Source organism: Alosa pseudoharengus, unplaced genomic scaffold (genome assembly GCF_046254945.1).
Source record: "Alosa pseudoharengus isolate Yale_2024_CS ecotype anadromous, Long Island Sound unplaced genomic scaffold, YU_APseudo_1.1 YU_APseudo_1.1_scf_7, whole genome shotgun sequence".
NCBI classification, from domain to species: domain Eukaryota; kingdom Metazoa; phylum Chordata; class Actinopteri; order Clupeiformes; family Clupeidae; genus Alosa; species Alosa pseudoharengus.
In genome coordinates this window covers 17,019,244-17,044,906 of record NW_027468859.1, presented here as the reverse complement: position 1 = coordinate 17,044,906, position 25,663 = coordinate 17,019,244, and the positions used below count along the sequence as shown (strand labels likewise).

General features: G+C 43.1%; 2 protein-coding genes across 2 annotated transcripts in view; one reads left to right on the top strand and one right to left on the bottom strand.

The window, feature by feature from the left end:
- Window positions 1-18,064, bottom strand: part of lama2 (laminin, alpha 2) — a 150,437-nt gene extending 132,373 nt beyond the window's left edge. Inside the window, exon 1 of the mRNA XM_076271769.1 lies at window positions 17,938-18,064. Coding sequence (XP_076127884.1) covers window positions 17,938-18,004 — 67 coding nt within the window. The 5' untranslated portion in view covers window positions 18,005-18,064. The remainder of the gene's footprint in view (window positions 1-17,937) is intronic.
- A 1,048-nt stretch (window positions 18,065-19,112) lies between these two features.
- LOC143109217 (vesicular inhibitory amino acid transporter) lies at window positions 19,113-21,692 on the top strand. The gene is made up of 2 exons (XM_076271872.1): window positions 19,113-19,397; window positions 20,544-21,692. Exons 1-2 carry the CDS (start codon window positions 19,113-19,115, stop codon window positions 21,690-21,692), a joined length of 1,434 nt encoding a protein of 477 aa, XP_076127987.1.
- Window positions 21,693-25,663: the final 3,971 nt, after the last annotated feature.

Below are 25,663 nucleotides of genomic sequence, written 5' to 3'. Positions count from 1 at the left end.
TCCCATAAAACATAAAAGTGCCGTCCTTGAGGGATGCCTGCACATTTACACACACAGTTAACCCCAGTCGCTTGATGCCTCCCGAGGGGTCACACTGGAGGGAATTGATTGATATGGCAGCATTTATTTTTCATCTCGCTGGTATTCATCAAAGTCAGCGAGCCTGCTATGAGCGGTGTGTTATCTGCGCTCAATGCCAGAACTGTGAGACTGGACACTCAATCACTTCGGCCCGACAGGTCACAGTGTCACACGATGTCTGCAACTGGACGTGTGTGTGACAGAGTGTGCATGTGTGTGTGTGTGTGTGTGTGTGTGTGTGAGAGTGTGTATTTGTGTGTATGTGTGTGTGCTTGTGTCCATCTCATACGTCATCCCACTGGGGATCAATGTGTGCTTTACACCTGAGCTTTATCCCCACTGGGGAAGGTTAGACAACCACAGACCGAGGCGGAACTTGCCAAGACAGTCCGGCCATTATCTCTGAGACTGAGGCATAAACCCTTACAGCCCCCCCCCCACCCTCTGCAGCTAATGCATAATGTTGTGGTTCCACACTGTCAACCTTTATTTCCCTCCACCATACATTATTCAAACAGAAAATTAGACAGCCGGGACATGCATCAGGAAGCGGATAAAGCAGCACCTATGGTTTAATACCCACACAGAGGATAAATAATAAATGACAGGGGTTTATACTCCTGTATTGTAGCATGGGATGGGACACAGGTAGGGGCACAAAGTGATGGGTTTTTCTTTAGTGTAGCTCCCTTGGGAAACACAAGAACCTGCCGTGGGCTACCTGGCTATTACAACTGTATGTAAGGGATGAATCCTCTGATATCTTTGACAAATTCTGTTCGATTTTGAGGGCTATTAAGACCATGACCCAGTTGATGACACAGCCGATTCTTTTCTAAAAAAAATGATCAGGATATATTCTGTTCTATGTCATATATACACATAAATACCACATTCTGTCAAATATTTCATGAGATATGTGTGACTGTGGCTTCAGGTTATAACATGGATCTACTATCTGTACACATGCATGACTAACTACTTATACTAATACACACAACTCTAATCTAATCAAAGTTATTACTGTATTAACAGTGTCTGGTGATGTCTACCCCAGAAATCCTAACAGATCTTGCTAAGTGTACCCTGAGGCAACCGCAGGATTGTCCCTCCTTGCCCACCTACCCTCCAGGGCCTTTTGCTTGCCGTAATGTGCAAATAGCAATGTGTTAAAAAAAAGTCTAATTACAACGAAAGCCTATGCTGTTAAAAGTGTAATGACTATACTCACACACACACACACACACACACACACACACACACACTCACACACACTCACACACACACACACACACACACACACTCACACTCACACACACTCACACATCTGCCCGGGTGTGAGGCTTTGCCCCGTCTTGTTACTATTCCCTCACCCCTGTCTCGGCGGATCCTGGGCCATAATGAGAAATGAAGCCTGTTCGTCATGTGCCACGACGAGCAATTATGAACCTGTTAAGTCCAGTGTAATGCAATCGGGGCGGCGTGGGGGAGGCCTGCCACGGCTGACAAGAACCCTTTTAAAAGACACAACACACGGTCGCCCCTAGTAACTACATGTGTGCAGTGAGAGCCACTCAGAAAATGAATGACTTCCTTAATAGAGGATAATTGCACTTGGATGAGATTTTTTTCTCTCTGTCTTTTTCTTCCTGTTCTTCTCTCCTGTCTTTCTCCTTCTCTCCCTCCCCCTTTCTTTCTCTCTCTCTCCCCTCTTCTCTTCTTCTCCGCTTCTCATTTTGCAATCAATCCTTCATTAGGATGTTAAAGAGCAGGGAGGGTTTTGGCTATCTGTTGCTTTTGGACTTGGGTTCAGAGACACACTTCCAGTAATAAAGGAGGGGGAAGCATGTCGGCTCCTTCCAGAACCTCCCACGGCACAGGATGTTTAAACAGTCTTATTCGCTTCCTGTGTGTCCCCAAACTGTCTGGCATCACACTCAGAGATTTCTAGAGGACCGTCGTAATCAGAGAACAATCATGCTCATTATATTCACACTAAGAGAATAGTCAGATAAAACAACATGAACACAAAATGACAAGAGATGAGTAATCAATCATAAGTGAGAAAAATCAATGCTTTGTCCTAGTTGTGATGCTTCTAGACCTCTATGGGAGTCTCATTAATGGTTGAGGGTATTATATTATGTGGTCAGATGAGAAAATAAATAAATAACCAGATAGATAAATAAAATTAATAAATAAAAGCCCCCCTTGGTTGTGATTTATGAGGCTGTGTTGAAAGCTCATCATGCTTTAAGTCTGCTGGTTGGCCATTAGCGTGTAATGACCCATCTTTTTATTTTAGGACCAGGGATAAACACCAGACTCTCACCCACAGGAGGATCAAACTTGGACATTTTTGTGAGGTCTGAGACTGAGACGGATCAATTTCAGATTAGATTTCTTTCCCCCTGCCTAAATATCTTTTTTAACACCATTATTTTAAGACTACCATAAAAGACAGGTCGTTATAAGCCCACATTTCAAACCCATTCATATCCCCCTGACTAGGCTTGGGTATCGAATATCGAGTATTGGTTGGAACCGGGACTATCTTTGCGATTTTCCCGGAATCGTTCAAAAGTTTAAATTTCGATTCCTACTTTCGATTCCCAGTCTGCCGACAGAAAGAAGAAACGGCTGAACACCAACGAAGAAGCGCATAGTTAATAGAATTAAAATTCATGGAGAAGGTCAGACTATTTCATTCAGAAAGCAGGGTTCCCGCTGATCCTTAAAAAGTCTTAAATAGGCTACAACTGAATTTTCGAAAGAGAGGTATTACATGTGCGTATGGGACCGCCAGCGAGTGCAAGAGAGCGAGTGATGTCTCCATCCAGTTTCGTGTATTTAAAACGCAATTGTATAAGTGATAGGCTATTAGGCTACGGGAGGAAGTGTAGTGGTTGCAGAGTGAAGATGTTTTTCACGGGTTTGGTTAAAGGTGTGAAAACGGTAATAATACAGTAGGCCTATGTACAAAATAATATGCCTGGCGTTTTCGTGGTGTAGCTGAGGCCTGAGAGATAGACAGGGTAGCTTACGTGGAATGAGGGAGCCTACGGTAGAATGAGCGGGAGAAAGAGTTGGTAAGCCAGTTAGCGATAGGTTGGCCATATGTTCGAATTTAGGACGGACATATGGATTTTAAAAGCCCTGTCCGGCGTCCGGCGCAGCCTCAAGCCGGACGTTTATTTGCTCTCCTTTTTGGAGTTGCGCTTGGCATCTAAAGTCTTTGCTCGGACGCAGCATCGTTTCACAAACTATGGACGCGAAGACTGCTGGTGAAATTATGTGCAGTGCTTCGCAATCAGGAGGAAATACTGTATACCGGTATGTTAAGTTGATCTGTTTGCATCTTTCCAGCGTGTGTTGCTGGCCTAGCCTAGGGAAGAAAATATCTGTCTAAGTTATAATAGCCTACCTGTAATATCTGCCAGCAGCTTGCTTGCCAGCGTTTCCCAGTAGGCTAACTTAGGCCTACTTAGCAAAAGTTGTGAAATATAACCGCATATGTTTTGAATGTCGGCGACTGCTACATAAAAATACGTGCGTTCATAATACGTGCGTGCTTGAGATGAAACCAGCAGTTTTCAGCAGGATCATGCTAGGAGGACCTGTCTCTTAATTAATTTAAAACAAGTAAATGGTTTTACAATGTTTCAGTCAAGCTTTGGTTGGTTTAGATACAACTGGTATGCAAAATGTAAAGTAGTGGATTAACTTTAATTTGCTGTGCTGCATATTGGACAATAGATGCACATAGTAAATTATATAAAGTAGGCTTATTAAAATATGTAAATAGCTTAGTTAACTTTGAAAAAAATATTTAAGGGAATCCAGTCCAGTGCACATGCCTTTGGCAAGTAGCCCTAGGCTACTACAGACACAGGTGAAGAACAGCCTCAGCAGTAAGCAAAACCAAATATGTACAGTACAGCCAGCTTCAAAAGCAAACAGTCCAGACCCTAAAATTGGGCATTTATAGCTGTGAAGGTAATTCACACACAATTATTTTCTTTCGCCAAAATATTTTTGGTAACTTCTGTAGACATCCAAAATGGGGTGGGGGTTAAAATTAGTAGGAAAAAAAAACTATTGCATTAAACAGTCTTGTATATCTTTTTGCCGTGGTATAGTCTTAATTTTCATTTAGATGTCTTGAAAAGGTCTTAAAAGTCTTTAAATTTGCACTTGGAAAATGTGCAGATACCCTGAGAAAGACCGTTGGTTAGCTAGCTCATTTAAAATATCCTAAACTTTTTTTGACCCTGCCTTTAAAAAAAATCGGAATCGAGAATCGTTAGGAACCGGAATCGAAATAAGAAATCGGAATTGGAATCGGAATCGTTCAAATTGAAACGATACCCAACCCTACCCCTGACTATCCAACCACAAACTCTTCGCTTCAGATATTTTTAGATTCTCTTTTCTCTCCCTCCCAAACTGAGTGAATAAAAAAAACAACATGGTTGAAACAAGCCCCCCTTATGAAATAAATAAATAAATCAGCCAGGCTGGGAAAGGGAACCAAGTTTGTCTGTCCCACATCTCTAACACCCACCACCCCCAAAACACACACACACACACACATCTTTGCAGATCAGCAGCTCTGTTAAGCTTCTGCTGCCCCTGCCCCCCCCCCCCCCCAACACCCACATACACCACCACATCACTACCCAACTCCCACCCCCACCGTGATACCCCTCCTCTGTGATACCCCTCCTCTATGATACCCCTCCTCTATGATACCCCTTCTCTGTGATACCTATCTTCTGAGCCTTCAGTCAGCATTTGATTTCCTGCCAAGAACAAAGCGCAGCCACCTGATCTGGGCTCCATCAAAGTCAAGGTTGTGCCTTAACACAATCTGAACATCAATCGACACCTCGGCGAGGCTAGTAAATAAACAGTTGTACCTCTCGGCGCCGCAACACGGTGAATGAATGGCAACCAATCTGCGCTGACAAAAGATTGGGATATCAGACTACTACCGAGGTGAAAAGTAAAGTCTCTTTGATCAACTTTTAAAAGATAAGCGGTGAAAGTTCTCCTTAGAAGGTAGCACGTGGTTTTGTTTTTAAAAATCTCTGTATGAGCTTTCATGTGGGTATGTTGTTCTGCGTGCATGTGTTCGGGTCAGTTGAGCGTGGATATTAAAAAATCTGCCTTATGTGTAGTAAAAAAAACATCTGCATACCTCTGGCAAACTCTGCAAAAAGCATTCCCTTTCCCTTCGTTAGGAAGTAGAGCTATAGTTATTTCACCTACATCACTGCTACTACTTAAACTCTGCTTGTGCAACAACACATACAGATGTTTTGAACAATGTGTGAATGACCTGTGTCAGACCCAACAAAACAAAAGTAAACAATGGAAGTGAGACAAAATTGCAGAAGTTTACGAGGCTATCGCAAAGCATCCGAGACCTAGACATAATATTTTCCAGCAGGGGATCACTGGCCAACCTCAGACTTGTAAACAGGAAAGCACTGAGTATAAAACTTAATTCTTGAAAAACACAAGCCATACACAAACTGTCTAGACAGGGCTTTTGGAGAAAGATTTTTTTTCACTGATTGTATCTAAACAAATAAGCAAATCACACACACACACACACACACACACACACACACACACACACACACACACACACACACACACACACACACAAACACTCTCACAAAACTGGATACAAACACATGCACACGTGTTCTAAACACAGACATATCCACACATACCTACACATATTTTAAACAAACAAAACTACAGTCAAACACATACCCATATGCACTTAACACAAACATATTATGTGTGTATAGTACACACACACACACACACACACACACACACACACACGCACGCACGCACGCACACACACACACACGTTTTATTTGCCTTAACTCTAAACAAGGATTTTATGGAAAAACACAGATGTCACTCCATATAGCCAACAACTCGACGTGCAGCTGCATTCAAGATGCAGCCAACGATTACCAGCCAAGAAAATATTCATACCCTCTGTAAGTGCAGCTTTTAATCAATACTCCCCTACAAACTGAGCAAAATAGTACAATTACATTGCTTAGGTTATGTCATATTTCATATTTATTTATAATGAAAATGGGTTTGTCATCCTGAAATGGACCCTTTATTTGTCTTACCAAACAGCCACTGGGTTGACAATGTGATAGAAACTCACTTTCATATTATTTCAATCGGTAAGCCAGGGGTGAGTCGGGGGTGAAAAAGCACGGTGGGTTATTTATGCGGAGACATAAATAAGTGTTTGGAGTGCCAGGCAAATAAAGAATTCCATTTGATCAATCCATATAAAAATTACAAAAGCAGACATCCATGTGAAGTAGTCTTATTCACTTATAATATTCTCTGAATTGAATGCTCCACTCAAAAACTCAAACTCACACTGCTTATCAATTTTCAGTCAACATGTTTTTCTCCTCTGACCAGATTCAGCATAAAGCAGGCTGTATTTCCTCAGCAGACCTGCACGTATGGGTGTGAGGTCGGGGTCTAATACATTCACTGCTAAATTAAAGATGCTTTCATGAATTCAGAATTTTTGGGAAAGAAAACAGACTGTATAACAGACGAATACACCCAAGGCTTAATGGCCAATCTCCTAGTAAGAATTGATGAGTGGTGTGTGTGTGTGTGAGAGGGAGAGGGAGAGAGAGAGAGAGAGAGAGAGAGAGAGAGAGAGAGAGAGAGAGAGAGAGAGAGAGAGAGAGAGAGACAGTGAGCAATGAGTGTGTGTGTGTGTGCGTGTGTGTAAAATATCAACAGGGACACACTAAAACCAAGAGAAGATCTCCCATCTATTCCCCTCAGTATCTTTCCCATGGGAATACAGATGTAAATGCATTTCCCAAACAACAGCTAACTGTGTGCAACAGTCCCTCTGAAAAAGTAGTACATCTGCTTTCTACAGAGGAGGCAACAGTTAAAAAAGCAAGCAAATGCCGTTTGTGACAGAAGTTCCAGGGAAACTAAGTCAAGTGCATTATGGGTAACCTCCTCCTTCTTTCACCTCCTGTAGGGAATGTCGGCCTTCTCTAAGATCTTTTCATTTTCCTCCCATACTCCTCAGCATCCTCTTCCTCTTCACCATTTGTAGATTTGTATGTATGTAGGGCAGTGTTCTGCAGGGATTTCTAAACCGATCTTCCTGAAGCATCCAGCAGCATAAGTATAACTTACCGAAGCAATTACACAATAAAAGTCTGCAGTTACATACACCCATTCAACCTCGCAAGGCAATCATAACATATAAGGATTCCTTTTGACCACAACATACACAGCAATTTTCCTCCCCAATTCTCAACAACATGCATGTTTCTGAAACATGGCAATAACACCGAATAGGATTCGCTTGACTCTTGGATGGGGTACTGATGGCACAGACGAGCAGTCGTTAAGTCTGACACGAGCACCCCAGCCCCACCCCATCCCACCTCACCTCGGCAGGCAATCTGGCTGATTTAGTGGAGGGTAAATCAGGCCGGGGTAAATCTGTGGCTCGGTGGCCCGTGATCTCCCCACCACCACCAATCCCCCTTCCTCCCCGATCAGTGATTTATCGCGACAACGGCTCTCCGCTTCATAAGGAACCGAGGACTGCTTTCCCAGAGAGCTCCACACGGCTTCCTTGCTCCGGTACGTCCAAGGCCAACACAAACGCTCCTTGTCGCTGTTATGTGTCTATATAGGGAAGCTGGGATATTTCCCTCACAGCTGATTTATGCCAATCGGAAGAAAAAAAAAAACCTGCACTTTCTGTGACTTCAGATGTAAAGATGTTCAGTGATACATTACTGGTGCTAATGTTTCTTTCAACAGGAAGTCGGTCTTCTTGACTGAGGTTTCAATAGAAACACCACTAAAATCTGTTCTGTATATCATGTAGTGTATTTCAAATAGACTGAAACTATTTAAACGGAAAGAAACATGTCAGACTCTTAATTACACATTACTCTGCATTACACAAAAACTTGTATTCAAAGGCAAATGATCCAGGAACAGATTGTTTCCGTAGATAGCCCAATGTTTCTAATGCAAAACATCTGCTTTGATTTTGTGTTTCATTGCAGAGACGGATGAATGTGATTCATGTTTTAATGGTGCAGGGTGTAAAACACACACACATCCACACACACACACACATACACACACACACACACATTCACACACACACACACTAAAACTCATTCATTACCTCTTTGATGGTCCACAAAGATACACAAAGATATGTGCACAAAGATACTGTATGACATACATACACAATTTACACAAAATACACAATTAAAAAAAATGGGGGGGGGGGGGGCGGTTCTAGCAACTGTCTATACCACATTTGTTCCCAACTGCCCACAGGGACCTGAGGATTTGAGTCCAACTTGAGTCCAAATCATTGGACTCAATCTCCCAATATCTCTCTCCCACTCACTTCCTGTCATGCTCCTCACTGTCCTGTGAGGCTAGAAAGTCCAAAAGTATACTTAACAATGGTTGAACACATAATCACCTTCTAACCTAGACAGACATCAACTCTCTTTTTTCCCTCTCTCTCTTTTCTCCCTCTCTCTCTCTCTCTCAAACACACACACACACACACACACACACACACACACACACCACCTACTGCCTCAGTGTGAACTCACAGAAGCCATATCAGTGTAATATCCTCCTGCGCTCCAGCCTGAGAAACTCATTTCCCTCTGACCATTTAACAGCACCTCTCGGACGGAGACTAAGAGTGCTGCCGGCGCCATAAAACTCCGGTTTAACTACGCGCACCCAGCCCACCGTGCTCCTGCGCCGCAGCCTCCCCAATCATACATCCTAACACGGCTCTTTAACATACCTGGATGGGTCTGGATGGGGACTGAGACTTTTATTTTTTCTGTCGTCACTCGTATTTAAGTGGCGCCTATCATTCATGCAAGAGTGCGTTTCATACAACCATGATGAAAAAGGTTACACTGTGATACCTTCCAGTATGCTCTCTGTTGGAGCCATAGCCCCCCCCCCCCCCCTTGAAAATACAAGGGTCGTTTTAGATGTTGATAACCATGGTGACAGACTCTGGGGGCCAGAGGTCGACGCCTCTGAGGGAACACCTGCTGAGGTACCTCTGGATGATCGGCCCACGCCTGCAGGGGTGTCGGCGAACACGCAGCTGTCCAAACGAGGACCGGAATGTGTAAGAATGTGCCCTGCCTGTCACCCTGGTTACCAGGGGCTTCTGACTGGGCAAATAAATACCGTGAGCTGAGAAAGCATCCCTGGACCCTCAACACACACACACACACACACACACACACACTTCCAATACACCCACAGGAGACAGAAGAGGGACGCGCTCCTAGTTCCCTGCAAGTTCTAAAAGTATCCGCACTGTAAAATCGTTCATGACAGAGAGAGTAAAATTGAAATGAAAGACTCTGGGTCAGCTTACACCCACAGGTCACTGTGTTCTTACTCTTGAAACATGGGACTATTCATCTTTCTCTCCCCTCTCCCTCTGTGTGTGTGTGTGTGTGTGTGTGTGTGTGTGTGTGTGTGTGTGTGTGTGTGTGTGTGTGTGTGTGTGTGTGTGTGTGTGTGACTGTGTATGATTGTGTGTGTGTGTGTGTGTATGGATGGGTGGGTGTATATGGTGTGTGCGAGCTAACGTCTTTCCCAGATCCAGGGACAGAGCTCCAGGGAGGACGTTCTCCTCATACTCTACATACATTCAGTACCCCCACATTCATTCTGGCAGCCTGTGTGTGTGTGTGTGTGTATGTGTGTCTGTGTCTGCACTTTAAAAGTATTCTGATTCCACCTATTGAGTTTATAGCCAGTGTTGAAAATATATCCATCTATGTCCATCACTAAAAGGTGTCTGAACAATCTGGGAACTCTTCAACAGCACCAGCTGTTTCAAAACAGACTTGGACACACTGACAAACGTTGTATCACGGCTATTTGTGAATGGTGAGAGCTATTGAAGACACTATTTGGTATTAAATGAGGGAACCTTGACTGACCCTCCCTTTGGTGTTTGATAACTGAAAAACAGCAGCTGGTCTCAGACCACAACAGACTGGACTCCTGATGCAAACCCCTGACCGAGTCCAAGGGTCAGCTCCTCTTTGGGTACTTCAGTACTCCGTCCTCCCTCCCTGCCTGAGTGAATCCTCTCATGGCCTGATTGACTAAAACAGCCCTCCCAACTTCTCTCCCCATCTCCCCAGCACTCCACTCTGGCAACTCGCAACTCCTGTCCTTCTGATGTAAATCAAAACAATTCGATCACTTCAGCAAGCAGCTCGATCGATGCAGCACAGGACACCCTCGCTCTCACCAAAAAAAAAACCTTGGCGTCGAGAGCGAACGCGGTGTTCTTCCTGCGGGTCGGAGTTCCTCCTCCCTCTCCAACTGTCCTCTCTCCCAGGAGTCGCATGCTCACCCATCTGCATTGTCAATTACGCCAGCAGCCTCGAAGCCCCGAGAATGTTGTTATTTCCTTTGATTGCGGCCAGTAAAAAACAAAAAAGTTTGTGAGGAGGGGTCTCCAGGAGGATGATTCACCGGGTGCTGTTCTCTGATTAGAAACTGTCTGGACACACGTCAGTACACGTACACGAATCCTGAATGTGGCTGGACGCAAGCTTGGCGTGGTCTGTTTACTGAGAAACAGGCTGAAGAGGGCTAGAGTGCAGCACATGTTTTTGTTCAGATGTTCCTGCAAGGTCTGCACACAGCTGGAGCAGACTGAAGCTGATACCTCAAGCAAAATTGAATACATGAATTATGTAGTTTAAAAAAACCTGAGATAGGACCTTCAATAAAATGGAAGATACTAAACTTTTTTAATTTCGGAGAAAATTCACCAATTCAATCACCAATTTTTGAGAAACAGCTTTTTATTTCAGAAAAAAATCTGCGAAAGTAAAGTAAAATCCAGTTGCCTTCTTCTTCTTTAGCACATATTTTGCAAGTAATGAAATCTACCCAGATACAACTACAACAATGGCAGCCTACTTGTCGGCAGTGTATTCTAATGGGATGCTATCATGCCATTAGTTGATGAATCTGGTGGTTAATTAGGTCTTTTTCTAGTAATTTACTATTTACATGTGAGTTTCATTAGCTGGGGCCTGAGTTACGCTGACTTTAATGGATTGGGAAGTATTTCTTAGATGAGTTTCAGATTAAAGAAACCCACATCGTCATTTAATAATCTACACAGAGTGACAGATTGCTTTCTGTCACTTAGCGGTTGTTTCATCCCTTCCAACACAAAGCATTTAATTCTGATTAAAAGACTTCAGAGTCAAACAGGAAGCAAGCTTGAAAGGACCTTGTTTTGAAAGTGATGCTTGCAGACAAAGCACCACTTTCATCAGTAGATATTTATAGCTATTCTACATCAGCCTAACTGCTTACTGCTTATGAGAGCATTATTAGAACAATAAATACAATACCCTTTACTAATTAATGACCATAACGGTAGATGGTCCTCTATTCTTTGACAATCAACAATACAAATATTCTCTCTGTCTGTCATCCACTGCTGCAACATGGGGGAGATTAAATGTTGTGGTGTTCAAGAACACAGAGTTCTGTCTCACCCATCATGCGCAAGTGCAAAGTCATGCCATTGACAAACTTGTAATGATCGTGCTTGTTTTATTTTCTCCCTCCAACGTTTCATTATCTTGGCAAACATTCTCCACCAATATTTATGGGGGAAACTTCACAGATGTACAACTCAAGAATTATTACAAGGCCAGAAAATGTAATGCAATAAAGGAATGGACCTGATATAGTGCAATATCTTACCTAATGGAAGGCATCGTTAAATACATAAGAGGACATTTTTGTATTGAATTGGCTGGCAGGGGGAAAATTCAGCAGAGGGTCCTTCCGCCTATTGGAAAATTAAAACCCAGGGAGAATGGGGCCCCACGGTGCAATGCATGTTATAAATATGTTAAAGGGCCATTCCACTTGTCCAGGCGCTATTTGTTTCCAATGAATCAGAGCAAAGCACCTCCAACAGACTTCTCAATAACGCCTTATTTGCTGGTACAGCACTATGGGTAATGTGAAACAAATGGAAATCGGATGCCAGCACGCCCCCGAGGAGAGAACTGGCTGGCGTACTGGGTCACCGTTCTGCAGCGCACCGCACAAGGGGAGGCCAAATGGCCATTTGTCTAGGTACCTGACAGCAGGGTTTAGTTCCCCACACACAGGCAGAAATGCTATGATGAACCTCCAGCTACAGAGAAAATGGAAAACTTTGTGTGTGTGTTTGGACTTTGGAGATGATCCTAGAGTTCACAGAACCTTTCAGTTCCAACTTGGTGAAAAATATGGGAGAAAGTACTCAAAGGATATTTATACTTACATAATAATTCTATAACAACACCTTCAGTGATAACTTACTATAGATGTCCCAGGTATATTTTTATCCAAAGAATATGAAAGAAAGACAAAAAGGAGATATGTAGGAAGCGGATAAAAAAAGCATCTCATCACCTAACGCAAACACAGACCTTATTTGTCTGAGTTTGTTTGTGTTTTGCCAGTATGTTTACCAAACTCCGAATGTGCCACATGCATTGATTTTCTTGAGCCTGTGGTCTGTATGTGTCTTCCCTCACATCACTATTGATCAGCTGCACTGTCTGTCATATTATATCAATCTTTGCACAGCACAGAATTTCCCTCTCCACACACTCTCGACGTTGGGCAGTTGCTGACGTCCCTTCTGTTCAAGAAGGCGGCGGAAGTTCATGTTTCGGAGCTGTGAGTGGGCAGCCGAACACCCAGGTGGACAGATGAGACGCCTCACAGTGACATGACGTGACAAGGGCGACAAATGATCTGGGAATGATCCTGATTCAGTCAGACTCTGTAACGCTGTGATTAACGCAGTAAACGGCTTGCAGAGAAAGATAAACACCCATTCGCGCACATTTCATGAGAATTTTCTATCTTGGAACACAATTGGATCTGTTACACAAGAGCATGAAAAAAGTAACACGCGGCAGTAAATGTCATCATGCCAGATCCGTCATATTTTAAAGAATCATGCTTCAAAAAATTGCATTTAATTCAGGTTAATAGCATCACTCTCTGAAAATGTTAATGGACGCTATGTAACATCTTGTGGCTGGAAGAAAGATTTGTAATTCCCCTCCTCTGCCCGGAGGGCATTGATACCATCCAACAAGAAACACTTTCCATCTTTAATGGCTCTATTGTGCTCAGTGCTGTTGAGGGCGTTCGATGTGACATGTCTGAGCGAGAAAATGCGCTCTTCCACGCTCATGAACTGTGCAAGACACCGTGTCTTTGTTTGGCTTAAAACCATATCCCTTGAACAGTGAATATTGACTTCCAGAATAGAACAGTAATGAACAGTAAAGAATGAAAGGGATGAAGACTGAAAGAAAGAAAAAAGAAAGAGAGAAAGAAAGAAAGAAAGAAAGAAAGAAAGAAAGAAAGAAGGAAAGACTTGCGAAGTGAAGGAGTGAGTTGTGGGCGACATTTGAAAGGTCCTGTTGTTCACCAAACATATTTCCCATGTCTCTCAGTATGTGACAACAGAGTTCTTTGAATGTTGTGCAATGTTCAAGGGAATGAACGATGAAAATAATGTTCCAAAAATGTCCATTTAATGTTCTCTCAGATGGGGTGCATTGATGCTTTCTGTACAGCACTGTGAAAGAAATACTATTTCCGATTAATGTTATTGATTACAACCATATTGCCTTGGTGACATTGTAAAACCATCTCAAGAAAAAAAACAAGCTGAATATGATCTAAGAGCAGAGATTCCCCTACACGTACAGTCCCAACCCAGGCCACTACAAGAGAACAGAATTTTTCTCCAGAACATATAATGTCATGTCCATACACTCCAGCTAGATTCAGACTGATTCTGATGTGTCTTTTTTCTCACTGATGCTCTTGACACACACAACCATTAGCGAACACTCACACCACCCCTATCAAGCGTGGCCACATCAGGACCACTGAAATGCCACCCTTAAATAATTCATAGACCAATCAAAGACTTGTACCAAAGAATCCCCTTGTCATCTGACATTAGAGCTGGAACCGGATTGGACGGAAATATTCAGCATCCGACACACAGAGACAGAGGCATTCATATTTGTTTTGCCCCTGGTCCTTAACATTTGCTTTGTGGTTGGCTAGCGCTGTGTGCCTTACCCATAACATTTGTAATGCAGAGTGAAATGCCTGACCCAATATAATAAGCATTTTCCTCGACCCTGCTAACTCCTAAGCCAACAACAGTGGCCATGTCCCATATATCATGGCAGGCATTATGAATTCTATCCCATTTTCCAGGAAAATAAATAATGGGCTGTGCTTTCGTTGTGCATGGCTTCATGCCTCACTGGAGTAATGTGGTATAGACAGAGTTTCTTTGAATCTCTCTAGAAACAGATCTTAATACACATGCAATTTGCATATGCATGATTGCAACAAAGACATAAAGTTGATGGGGTCAAGTTATCCAAATTTGATATAAGGATACCATCATAACCATGATTTGGCACTTGCGACTCCCAGTCAGTATCTCATGGATGCATTCAGTATGAAAAAGCGCTTCAAGCCCATAAGTTGCGCTTCAAGTCCATAATTTGCATCAAGGGGACATCTACACATCCGTACTCTTCCACAAGCAGCATAGTATCCACTCACACTCATGTGATGTACATATGGCATTGACCTATAGAATAGACAGACTAAGAGAGGCAAAAGGAAGTCAGGGAAGGAAAGTGAACTGAAACATAACCCTGGGCCTCTCCTCCCAACCATGACCCTTGCCACCGGTCTGGTCCAAAGAAAACAGTGCTAAAATATGAGTATAGCAAGAAGCCAGGTCACATTCCACTGGTCCCTGAGCGTGGCATTGGTTGACTGAAACTGACAGTAAAACGTCGGCACGCGGTAGGGGATACAGGAAGCTGACTCTCAAGAGCATCATAAAGGGTAGGATGGGGAGAAGCAGAGAGAGACAGAGGGAGAGAGAGAGGGGTGGGGGAATGGGAGGATGGTGTGTAGTAGAAAAGGAGGTAAAGAAAGAAAGAAAGAAAGAAAGAAAGAAAGAAAGAAAGTAAGAAAGAAAGAATAAGCCATCACAAACCAGGATGGAGAAAAGGAGAGAGACAGAGAGAGGGGGGGGTGGTGTGTAGTAGAAAAGGAGGTAAGGAAAGAAAGACAGACAGAAAGAAAGACAGAAAGAAAAAAAAGAAAGAATAAGCAGGGGGAATAAGAGAGGGGGGAGATGGTGTGTAGTAAAGGAGGTAACAAAGGAGGTAAGAAAAGACAGAAAGACAGGAAGACAGACAGAAAGAAAGAAAGACAGAAATAAATAAATAAAGAAAGAAAGAAAGAAAGAAAGAGCAAGAGTGAGCCATCAGAAACCAGGGGGTCAGGACAAGGCTCTAGGAAAACATGCACCCCATTGGCTGCCACAACGTGTCTGACACCACTCTGCGGACCTCCTCCGGGTCCCAGATGGCCTCTCACTGACCACAGCATGTCGCCCGAGTCAGGAGGTTAGGCTTCAGGGTCCAGCCCCCTAAGACAATATGGCCTCCATCAGAGCACTTCATATTGTCTTGGAAGAGCAGCTCACACAAAGCAAACTTCTAGCACTGACAGTGCCAGTCATATATAACTGAATAACTTTTCCATGTATTACATAAATGTTCATATTATGCTCAAGAAACAATGAATAGCTACTAAATTAATGATGCAATCAACTTGGCCTATCTGGCACCAAACAAGACTACAATGACGGACGTAATAGGTGGGTTTTAACACTGCTGCTTGAATTAGAATCCTGGCCACAACGAGGACATGCCTGCACAGGGTCATGATTCTATTTTTCTTCTCTTTGTTATTTGTTCCCTGCTTTGTGCCGTAATGTTCTAAAATGTTTTGTTCTCACACAAATGTGTGCAGACAGCCATTTATGTTTCTGAAAAACACCACAATTTTGTACGATTGCTAAAAGAGCCCATCAATTTATCAAATCATACTCTTAGCATCTTTTCATCAGTATTGACGAGGATATAGTCAGACTTGTTCTGGCTCCACTGTCTATTGCAGCAGCAGCAGAATTAAGTATTGATTTTCTCCTCTACAACATTCTGGGGCATTTTTTCCCTTTTTCCCTCTCTCTTCTTTCAGTGAATGTCTGTTCAAAGATACAGGTCTGTAGGAGAACACGTACAATGCCTGCAAAGCAGTTGCTTTTCTCCTTGCGAATAAAGAAGAAGCGAATGATGACTCTGGTGAAGGATAAAGATAACAAACAATTCGAGTGAGGACAAATGGAAAACAACCCAACCGGCACAGCCAGTGGGAAAACTCTCAAAGAGATGTATTTGTCAGTTTTAATGGTGCTATATAGCCTATTCAAGAGAGACCTAAAATATGACCTGCACAGCTTCAAACATTCACTTACCAACCCTCAAGACCTGAACATCGCAGGCTTGGTCAAAGAAAGGCAGACCAGTCACTAGGGCCTGTTCTTTCACAACACCTACAGAGGCAGATGTTTCATCCGCAAATAGTCTGGACTTGTAGGAATTTGGATATTGTTAGTACACTGAGCGTTGAAGCCTTCTCTAAGACTGGAGAGCGAATCCTTTCTAGGCCCTGAATTCCAATGAGTCACCTGACAGCAGGGCTCCCATAGTGCCGAACAGACACAATGACCGGGAAAAAACATTAACCTATCTGCCTAGATCACCTACTTGCATGTGTGTTACGCGACAGATAGTGATCCAGCAGGGATATATCAGCATGGCACACATCCGTCTCTGTCTTGTGACATCCTGTCACTTTAGAGATGAGAGAGGACTATTTCCGATTTGCACCCACCTAAATTTAGATTCCAAGCCTGGCACTTAGGACTCCGCCATAGAAGTCAGTGGCACCTGTTAATGGAACGGTGCCATCCATGTCATTGACAGGGAAGAGGACACACACAGCAGCTGGCCACAGTCCAACAAACACATGCAGCCTGCTCAGCTATCCTTTCATCAGTGCAGAAGAGAAGAGTGAGAAGAGTGTAGTCTAGCAAGGTGATTACTGTGCAAAAAGTTCTGTGCAAGATTTTAGCCATTATTCCCTCTGTTTATAGACAAGGCATTGCCTACACCCTACAGGTTGATTTCCCTTCACTCTACTGAACGAAGTGATAGGCTACTGCATTCACATTTTCAAGAAATGTTTAATTGCTGGCCCTCGGCACCAAGGCAAAGACAAAAAAAGTTTTGGAATATTACCATGACAGCTGGTTTGCTGTAGGCTATATATCCCAGGTATATCGTATGGATATCAATCGAAGAATTCCCACACTAGCTCTTGTTACTAAAATAATGGCTCGCCTTTTGTATCTACAATAAAGGTTAAACATGATCTGCTTTTATTCAGTAATTTTGTGCATTAGGGGAGAAATCTACACTGGTACAGACGACTTATCTAAGGGTAGCCTAATCGAGAGGCATGTTTAAAACGTCACGACACTTTACTTTGTAGTTTAATGTATTGATAATGTTTCTTACTCACTGAAGTCAATAAAACAAAGTTAACAGTAGGCTAACATAAGGCGGGCTGAACTATTTGAGTGATGCAAATTTTTACAATAATGGCTTAGGTCTGGTCGAAACAATCACATCATGGGAAACAAATTGCCTACAGCCTTCTGAAGCTTGTAATTCGCAACTTGCAAAAAAAATGTGATTTTAACTAGACTACAACAACAATTACAGTGGCAAATCTTTCACTCACCCCTTTGCTGAGCTAGACTGCATTGCCATAGCAACGCAATGAATGTGAAGAGAGATAGGGTTTTCATTTTTCCAGTCCGGTTATTTCTTCATTAGCGCACAGCCCGCCGGAGTCCGTTTTTCAGCGCGCGGCGGACAGCTCAGTGTTGGGAAACTGAGGGGAGAATGTCAAGAGTTACTTTTTCAAGTTCAGGAGGAAACTCCCGTTCCCCTGGAGGAGGAGAGTCACAACTGGAAATGAATTTATGGGGCGCCTAAATCATGCAACACAGAAATACTTTCAAAGTTAAAGCTCATGCTAGAAACTAGAAAGACTGTTGAAACGAGTCTTTTTTAAGCCTTTTACGTTGGTTGTAGAACACAGTATTTATTTTGCTCTCTCCAGTGTTAGCCTACTCATAACCATGTAGACAATGCCTTTGAGCATGAGCATTCTTAAAACGGACTTATTTTATTGAGGAGTTTAATACCAAATCAAAATAGGTGTAGGCCAATTAATGTTATCGCCAGAGGTGCTTAAATTGTAGCCTATTGCAAAGGCATGCAGAGGCTGCCAGTCTCCTATGAGTTGCCAGAATAGATTTTTTTATAAAGGTATAATGCACGTGGGGAGCTCTTAAAAGTTAAGTTAGATCAGTCACCCAAAGATCATGCCTAGACCTTTGTGGAAAAGTTTCATGTGAGGAAAGTTTGTCTTAGTTAAAGCTTAAGTTGCTCCCCCTAGTGTTCAACAGAAACTGCCACACAGAAGGGTAAAAAATAGTTGAGCAGTCTTGAAAGAGCACACAGGATAAAACTTCTGCTCAATGTTGTTAGTATAACCAAAGACTTATCTTGCATGACTTTCAGTGTTTTGTCAATTATATTGTGACAGACCAGTGGTCTGTCAATCAACCTCATTATACGATGAATGACTGAAATCCCTCAAGTAGGCAATTCAGTCTTTTAGATGCATGGTCTGTCTCAAGAACCCTGCTACCACTTCACGTGGAGAGATGAGATTGACACCTCACCTGTGCCTTACCTGCTGGGCCGATTCTGAGTTGCTGACAACTAGAGGAGGCGCCAATCATGTGGTTCATCTCACGCTGACCTGCAAAGTGGTTTTCCTCCACAGACCCCTTGGAGACAAATACAGAAACTACAAAAAAAACCTCCCCAGACCAGTGGTGAGACATGTCCTCTGTGAGGCTGAGCTGGTTGGGGGCTCATGGTAGGGCGCTGTGGTCCTCCAGGTTCCTCGCCGGGGACGAAGAGAGCCAGGCGTTCGCTCACAGGGATGAGCTGAGTAAGTCGTATGGGGAGGCTCACGCGGACGAGCCAGGGGGGGAACCCTGCGGCTCCAGTCCCGAGACCAGCGAGGATCTACAGGCGGAGGGCTTCCACAGGGGGTCACCTGAGGGCACCTGCCCCAAAATCACCACCTGGGAGGCAGGATGGAATGTCACCAATGCCATCCAGGTGAGTGGATTCATTGGACTTTTTTGATCGATGGGTAAGTTCATTCAAAATGAAAAACAAAAATTAAAAATCATCATGAACACTGTGGTAAACACTGCTATTCGTGATCAGTTTACATCAGTTCTGGTCTAACAAAGACTATTATGTATACTAAATTAGCTTGTTAAGTATTAAAACTAACAATACATTTTGAGACTTTAAATTGGTAAAATATTTATGCAGTTTAATTAAGTGAGTCTGTTTGAACAAGGCTGTTTGCTTTGGCATTAGTGCATCTCTTTTAGTTTTAAACAAGGATGATGATTATGTGAACAGCTCTTCACAGCTTCATCTGTTTGCTGCCACTCAATTCTCTTTGGCTCCTATGTCCTCCCCGAATCATATGCTGTTTCACTCTAATTGCCCAGCATCCCATTATCTGCCCTGGGCTTTTTTTTTTATCCGAAAAGTGCATCTACATATTTGTCCAGGCTCACATCTAAACAGCGTTGTTTACCTGCTGTCTATTGTTCCAGCATGTTCAATATACGGTAAGTGTGTGTGTGTGTGTGTGTATGGGGTGGGGGAAGGGGGGTTAAGCAATGTCTGGACTAATTAATTACATGTCATTTCCCAGTGTCCTACTTTCAATGAAAGGCATAATGCGGCTCTACAGTTATAGCAGTTACAGAGCCGCATTGGGGGTGATTTTCCGGTAAATGATACCAGGGCTGTATGCTTCATGATTAAGGTTTGCATGCACTTGTTTGTGACAATTTTCAAACAATTATGTGTGCAGGGAAAGAACATTCTTGTGCATTTTGCTGTAATGGGTAGTACTTTGCTAGCAGTTGTGTTATCACATCCATGCTGCTTACTATCACTGTCCCTCTCTAAGGTCCGTTGTGTTGGAAGGATTTGTAAAAGGAACAAAAAAATAGAATTGCAGTTAATTTTACAAAGAAATAAAGCCTTCAGAAGGATTCATACAAAGAATGAAGTTGGAGAGAAACTGTTCTAGTGTGCCATTTTAAGCTTGGGGAGGTGGTTTAGTGAATTTCCATTGTACTTAGAACTAAGCTCTGTGATTTTTGTTTGTGTGTTGTCAACTGAAGACAAATTTGTCAAATTAATTTGTTAATATGTGTTGGAAATCATGTATTTTAGGGTATATTCGTTTTGGGTCTGCCATACGCACTGCTGCAGAGCGGTTACCTGGGATTCCTCTTATTGGTCCTGGCGGCGGTCATCTGCAGCTACACGGGCAAGATCCTGATCGCCTGCCTGTACGAGGAGGATGAGTCTGGGCAGCTGGTGCGTGTTCGTGACACCTACGAGGACATCGCCAACGCCTGCTGCCGCCACGTGTGCCCGCGCCTGGGCGGTCGGGTGGTGCACGTGGCCCAGGTGGTGGAGCTGATGATGACGTGCATCCTCTACCTGGTGGTCAGCAGCAACCTGATGTGTCACAGCTTCTCCTTCCTCCCGCTGTCGCCCGGCGCCTGGTCGGCGGTGACCTTCCTGTCGCTGGTGCCGTGCATGCTGATCCGGGACCTGCGCGTGGTGTCTCGCCTCAGCCTGCTCTGCTCGCTGGCCCAGTTCCTCATCACGTTCGTGACAGTGGGCTTCTGTCTGCGGCAGGCGCACCGCTGGTCCTGGCGGCGCATGAGCCTGTGGGTGGACGCCGAGAAGTTCCTGGTGTCCGTCGGCGTGATCATCTTCAGCTACACGTCGCAGATCTTCCTGCCAACGCTGGAGGGCAGCATGGAGGAGCGCGGCGACTTCGCCGACATGCTCACCTGGACGCACGCGCTGGCCTGCGTCCTCAAGACGCTCTTCTCCGTGCTGGCCTTCCTGACGTGGGGCGAGGAGACCAAGGAGGTCATCACCGACAACCTGCCCGATGGCCTGCGCCTGATGGTCAACCTCTGCCTCCTGGCCAAGGCCCTGCTCTCCTACCCTCTGCCCTTCTACGCCGCCTCAGAGGTCCTCCAGGGTTGCATGCTGAACAAGGAAAATGGTGCGGCTCCGGAGGCGGCCATTTTGGCTCTGCGGGCCGGGTTGCTCATGCTCACCTTCCTAATGGCCATGTACGTGCCCCACTTCTCCCTGCTCATGGGCCTGACGGGGAGCGTAACCGGGGCAGCCATGACTTTCCTCCTCCCCTCGCTCTTCCACCTCCAGCTTAAGTGGACCACGCTGGACGGCAGACTGAAAGCTATCAATTTTCTGATTCTGGTGCTGGGATCGCTGTGCAGTTTATCAGGGGTAATTTGTTCAATTAAGGGGATGATTGAGGCTTTCGAGAGCAGATAGAGCATTAAGCTGCGTGGAAAATTGTCCCCCTGGGCTATCCACCTGATCAATATGCAAACGTGTCAGAGCTTGGCAGGAGATAACCACATACAGGCTGACAACAAGCATGCATTACACATGTATCTTTCAACTTTCCATTCAGATGTCATGTGAACAGATAGCAGTTTTTGATATATTTATCCATATTTTTCCAGGCTTTTTTGTTTGTTGCAGTTACGTGGCAACAAGGCATTTCATTACAATAATGTACAAATGTACATCAAATTGACCCAAGTTTCAATGATTGACAATGCATAATAAATGAATGCCTAGTGTTCATGTGTCATGATATATTCTGTTGAAGTTCCTCTCTAAATGGATTTAATTTTATTGAAAAAACAATGTCACATTGTGCTCTCAACACCGTTATAATTGTAGCAAAATGCGCATCTCATGCAATTATTTAATTCTAATGTTTTTCGTGAGCAGTTCTGTGGATTGATTGCTATAGAAAGCGATTGTAGATAGCACTCTACAAATAAAATGTACTATTATTATTATTATTAGACACAGTATATGTAAGGTTTTGTTCCATTTAAATACATGCAATATACAAATGAACAGCGGATTATGGTGTCAGTTAACTAAATCAAACTAAGCTAATACTAAACATTAATGATCTACACCCATTGAAAATGTAAGATTCTGTGTTTTGGTGCATATTGTAGAACACTATTTATCAAGTTAGAAGTGCTGTGAAGTTGTCAAATGTTAATGTCTTCATATTCTCATATGCTGTAATTACCAACTCTGCAGAGGTGTGGTGTCTGTCAATAGTCACTGGATGAAGATGTCATGGTTGATTATATTAACATCAATCACTGAAGGACTCACTTGTCAGGCCTAATTCAATTAGGCTATGCAACAATAAATATGGCATCAATTAGACCTGTCCGCCTACTTCACTTTCAGTCATTACACTGCAAATCTTTTCAGAACTGGTGGTGGACTTTAAAGAGAGAATTTTTGGCAAACCCAGGTACTGAATACAGCACAAACCATGCACACTTACTAAGTAGAGTCTCTCAACACCTACAGCAGCATGTTTGCCTCAAACTCGGGTAAACTTTGAGTTAGTTTTTTGAGTAAAAACAAAAGTTTCTTTTTTTTTTTTTTGTCATTGTTGCTGTTAGATGCAAAAAAGGTTCCATCCAGGCTCTTTTCTGTAATGTGACTCATGTTGTGTGACTCATTCATCTCATGTTTAAAAAGGCCTGAAAAGTAGTGAGGCTCATTTATTTCCATATGAATACAAAAACTGAAGCACATCTAAATGTGATGTTCCTCTCTGTTCAGTTCTCTCCAACGAGAGCATGTTTTACTCTATCCATGACATTATTCTCCTCAGTTAAATATAAAAGAAGAAACTTTTTGTATTAACACTACTCATTTTGAAATTTAATGGGTATTTTTTTAAGTAGGTCCTTCAGAATATCACACTATTTTCTTGATGAAGAGGAGACAGAGGTGATTTGACAGAGAAAATAGAAAAGAGAAAAACAATCTGTTTTAGGTGAGCATCATGGTTTACTACACAAGGTTAAGTGCCTGTGTGTTGTATCATCCAGCACATACACCTTTTCATTTGGTCTCCCTTTTCCTATCTTTTCCTTTTCCTATCTTTTCTTTCTCCTCACCTCTCTCTCTCCCTATCACTCTCTCTCTCTCCATCTATCAGTCTTTGCTGATGGACAAGCGAGTGTTTGTTCTGTCACTCAATAACATCATCATAAGGAGCCAAACATGAGGACACATATGTCTGACATAGGATAGACACAGGATAGGCAATCTGGGAAATAATACACAGAGGCGTACTGCAGGGAAATAATATGAAGCGTTTGGTTCCAAAACGCTATATCCTCCATTTTAGTGAATTTCCATAACTCATTTTTTTGCATTTTGTTTTCCAAGTAATTTCAGTACAGCTGTAATTAAGTGTGCTTGCTGAAAGCAGCACACTTATTGTTCTTCTTAAGTTTTATTATTCCCGTCTCCCTAATTTTTTGTCAGCTCTAGCGCCTAGGCCCTTTGAGACAGAGACACCGTTCCAACTTTAAAACGTCCGGGCAGTACCGGTGCAACTTGCTCGAGAAGATGACGTCAAGTGGGCGTGTTGTTTGTCCGCCATATTGGATTGAATAGAAAGCGAAACTAAATTTTCACAGGTCACAAATTTGGTCCGAACTTCACGAAACTTGATGTACATGATCCTTGGACCAAGCCTCACAGAAGTTACTAGAAGGATTTTTGATTTTCGAAAGCGTTTGCCCGTCACAGCCAAACGAAATCGGCGGCGAAGCTCCAAAACAGGAAGTCGTCCATATCTCAGGAACACTGTCACATATCGATACCAAATTTTTTATTTGAACTCGGGATATTGCCTCATTTGCATATTCTATTTTATTTTTTAGGCAAAGTGTAATACAAAAAGTATTTATCTTAATATGAAGATTAATCTGGTATGGGGATATATATAAAGGGAAAAAAAGTATCATTCACCTGTAGTGTGATAATAGTGTCATTTGTTGTGGTCATTTTCAGGACTTTTGTTCCGGGTAGAGAATTTGGCACACATCCCACGTTGTTCAATAGGGTCATATTAGTCTATAACAGTTGAGATATTCTCCGCTAAATGAAGTGCATACAAATCTTACCCAGGACCTAGACTAAATGCAATCAATTAAATTTAGACAGCCCGAGTGTGTTAGAAGAAATATTTTGGGTCATTTTCATTTTGAATTATTAAAATTTGCCATCATTTACATGGTTTCTTTGTGTATTTAATGGCTGAAACTCAGAAAACCAATGCATGCTGCTTTTAAATCAGTCTCAGGGAAGAGCAGGATCTTCTCTGTGAAACAGGAATAACATTAGCAGCATCCTTTGGGATGTTCCGGGGCCTGTTTTCTTATTAAACCAATGGGAGCTAAAACAGACGAACAGAGGCACAAAGATTTGCAAACTTGGCAGAGCCAACTGCAAACTACTTCAAGGGGGCCAAATCCTCTGGCGTAAAGAATTCACCATCCTTTGGTTTTTGTGGCAGAAAGCCTTCATCTCAAGTACATTTCATTTTTCTTTTCATTATTTTTTTCCTCTCCTGTCTCTTCTTCTTTTCCTTTTTCTCAAGTGTTTCTCTCTTTCTCTGTCTGTCTCTCCTTTCTCTCCCCCACCTACTGCCTTTAAATTGGTAGCCCACACGTCAGCACCATATACTACATGGTTAGCGTTTAATCCCCACGGCCAATGTAATGCCTCCTGATTTCAGGAGGGCCCACCGGTTTCTTCACTGCTGCTCGCTGGGAGATTAGGGCTCTACAGGGCTGCAGGAAATGTCAGGAATCGGCTTTGACAGAAGCTGGCGAGTCTGTTAGTGCCGGCGACACAAAATGGACCCTGAGTCCCTTTTATATTTCTCTCTCAGACTCGCACACTGGTGACACTGGGGATTTCTCTCTCAGACTTGCAGACTGGCAGACAAAGGTGCCATTTTAGGTCTTATTCCAGCTGCAGAAAAAATACATTCTACTTTGGTCAACTATTTGATCCTTGTGGGAAGTAAGCTTGCACATTTAAGTGGAATGACGTTTAGTACAGTTCAGATATTAAATCAAAATCAAGTTGAAGTGTTTCTGCAGCAGAGATACACATTATCCTTCTTAAACAATCTGTATTCCCACAGACTATGGGATGAACTCATCCATGTATGTATATCCAAGCGAAGCAGACAAGGCCCTGAGTGGTCATCCTTGGCAAGGCATCTTGTAACAATGCTAGGAACAACCACAAGAGGAAAACTCTGTCCTTGCCAGGGCAACAATTTTTCTCTGTCTGAAGATAACAGCCCTATAATTACAAATCCATCCCACATACAGTAGAGAGGAGAAATAGGACAGGTAAGGATTGGCTAGCTGCCTTGGGGTCCTCTCTGT

Coding starts and splice junctions, on each gene's coding strand:
- LOC143109217 (XM_076271872.1), top strand. CDS start 19,113: ATGTCCTCTGTGAGGCTGAGCTGGTTGGGGGCTCATGGTAGGGCGCTG. Junction 19,398..20,543: donor ATGTCACCAATGCCATCCAG/GTGAGTGGATTC, acceptor CATGTATTTTAG/GGTATATTCGTTTTGGGTCT.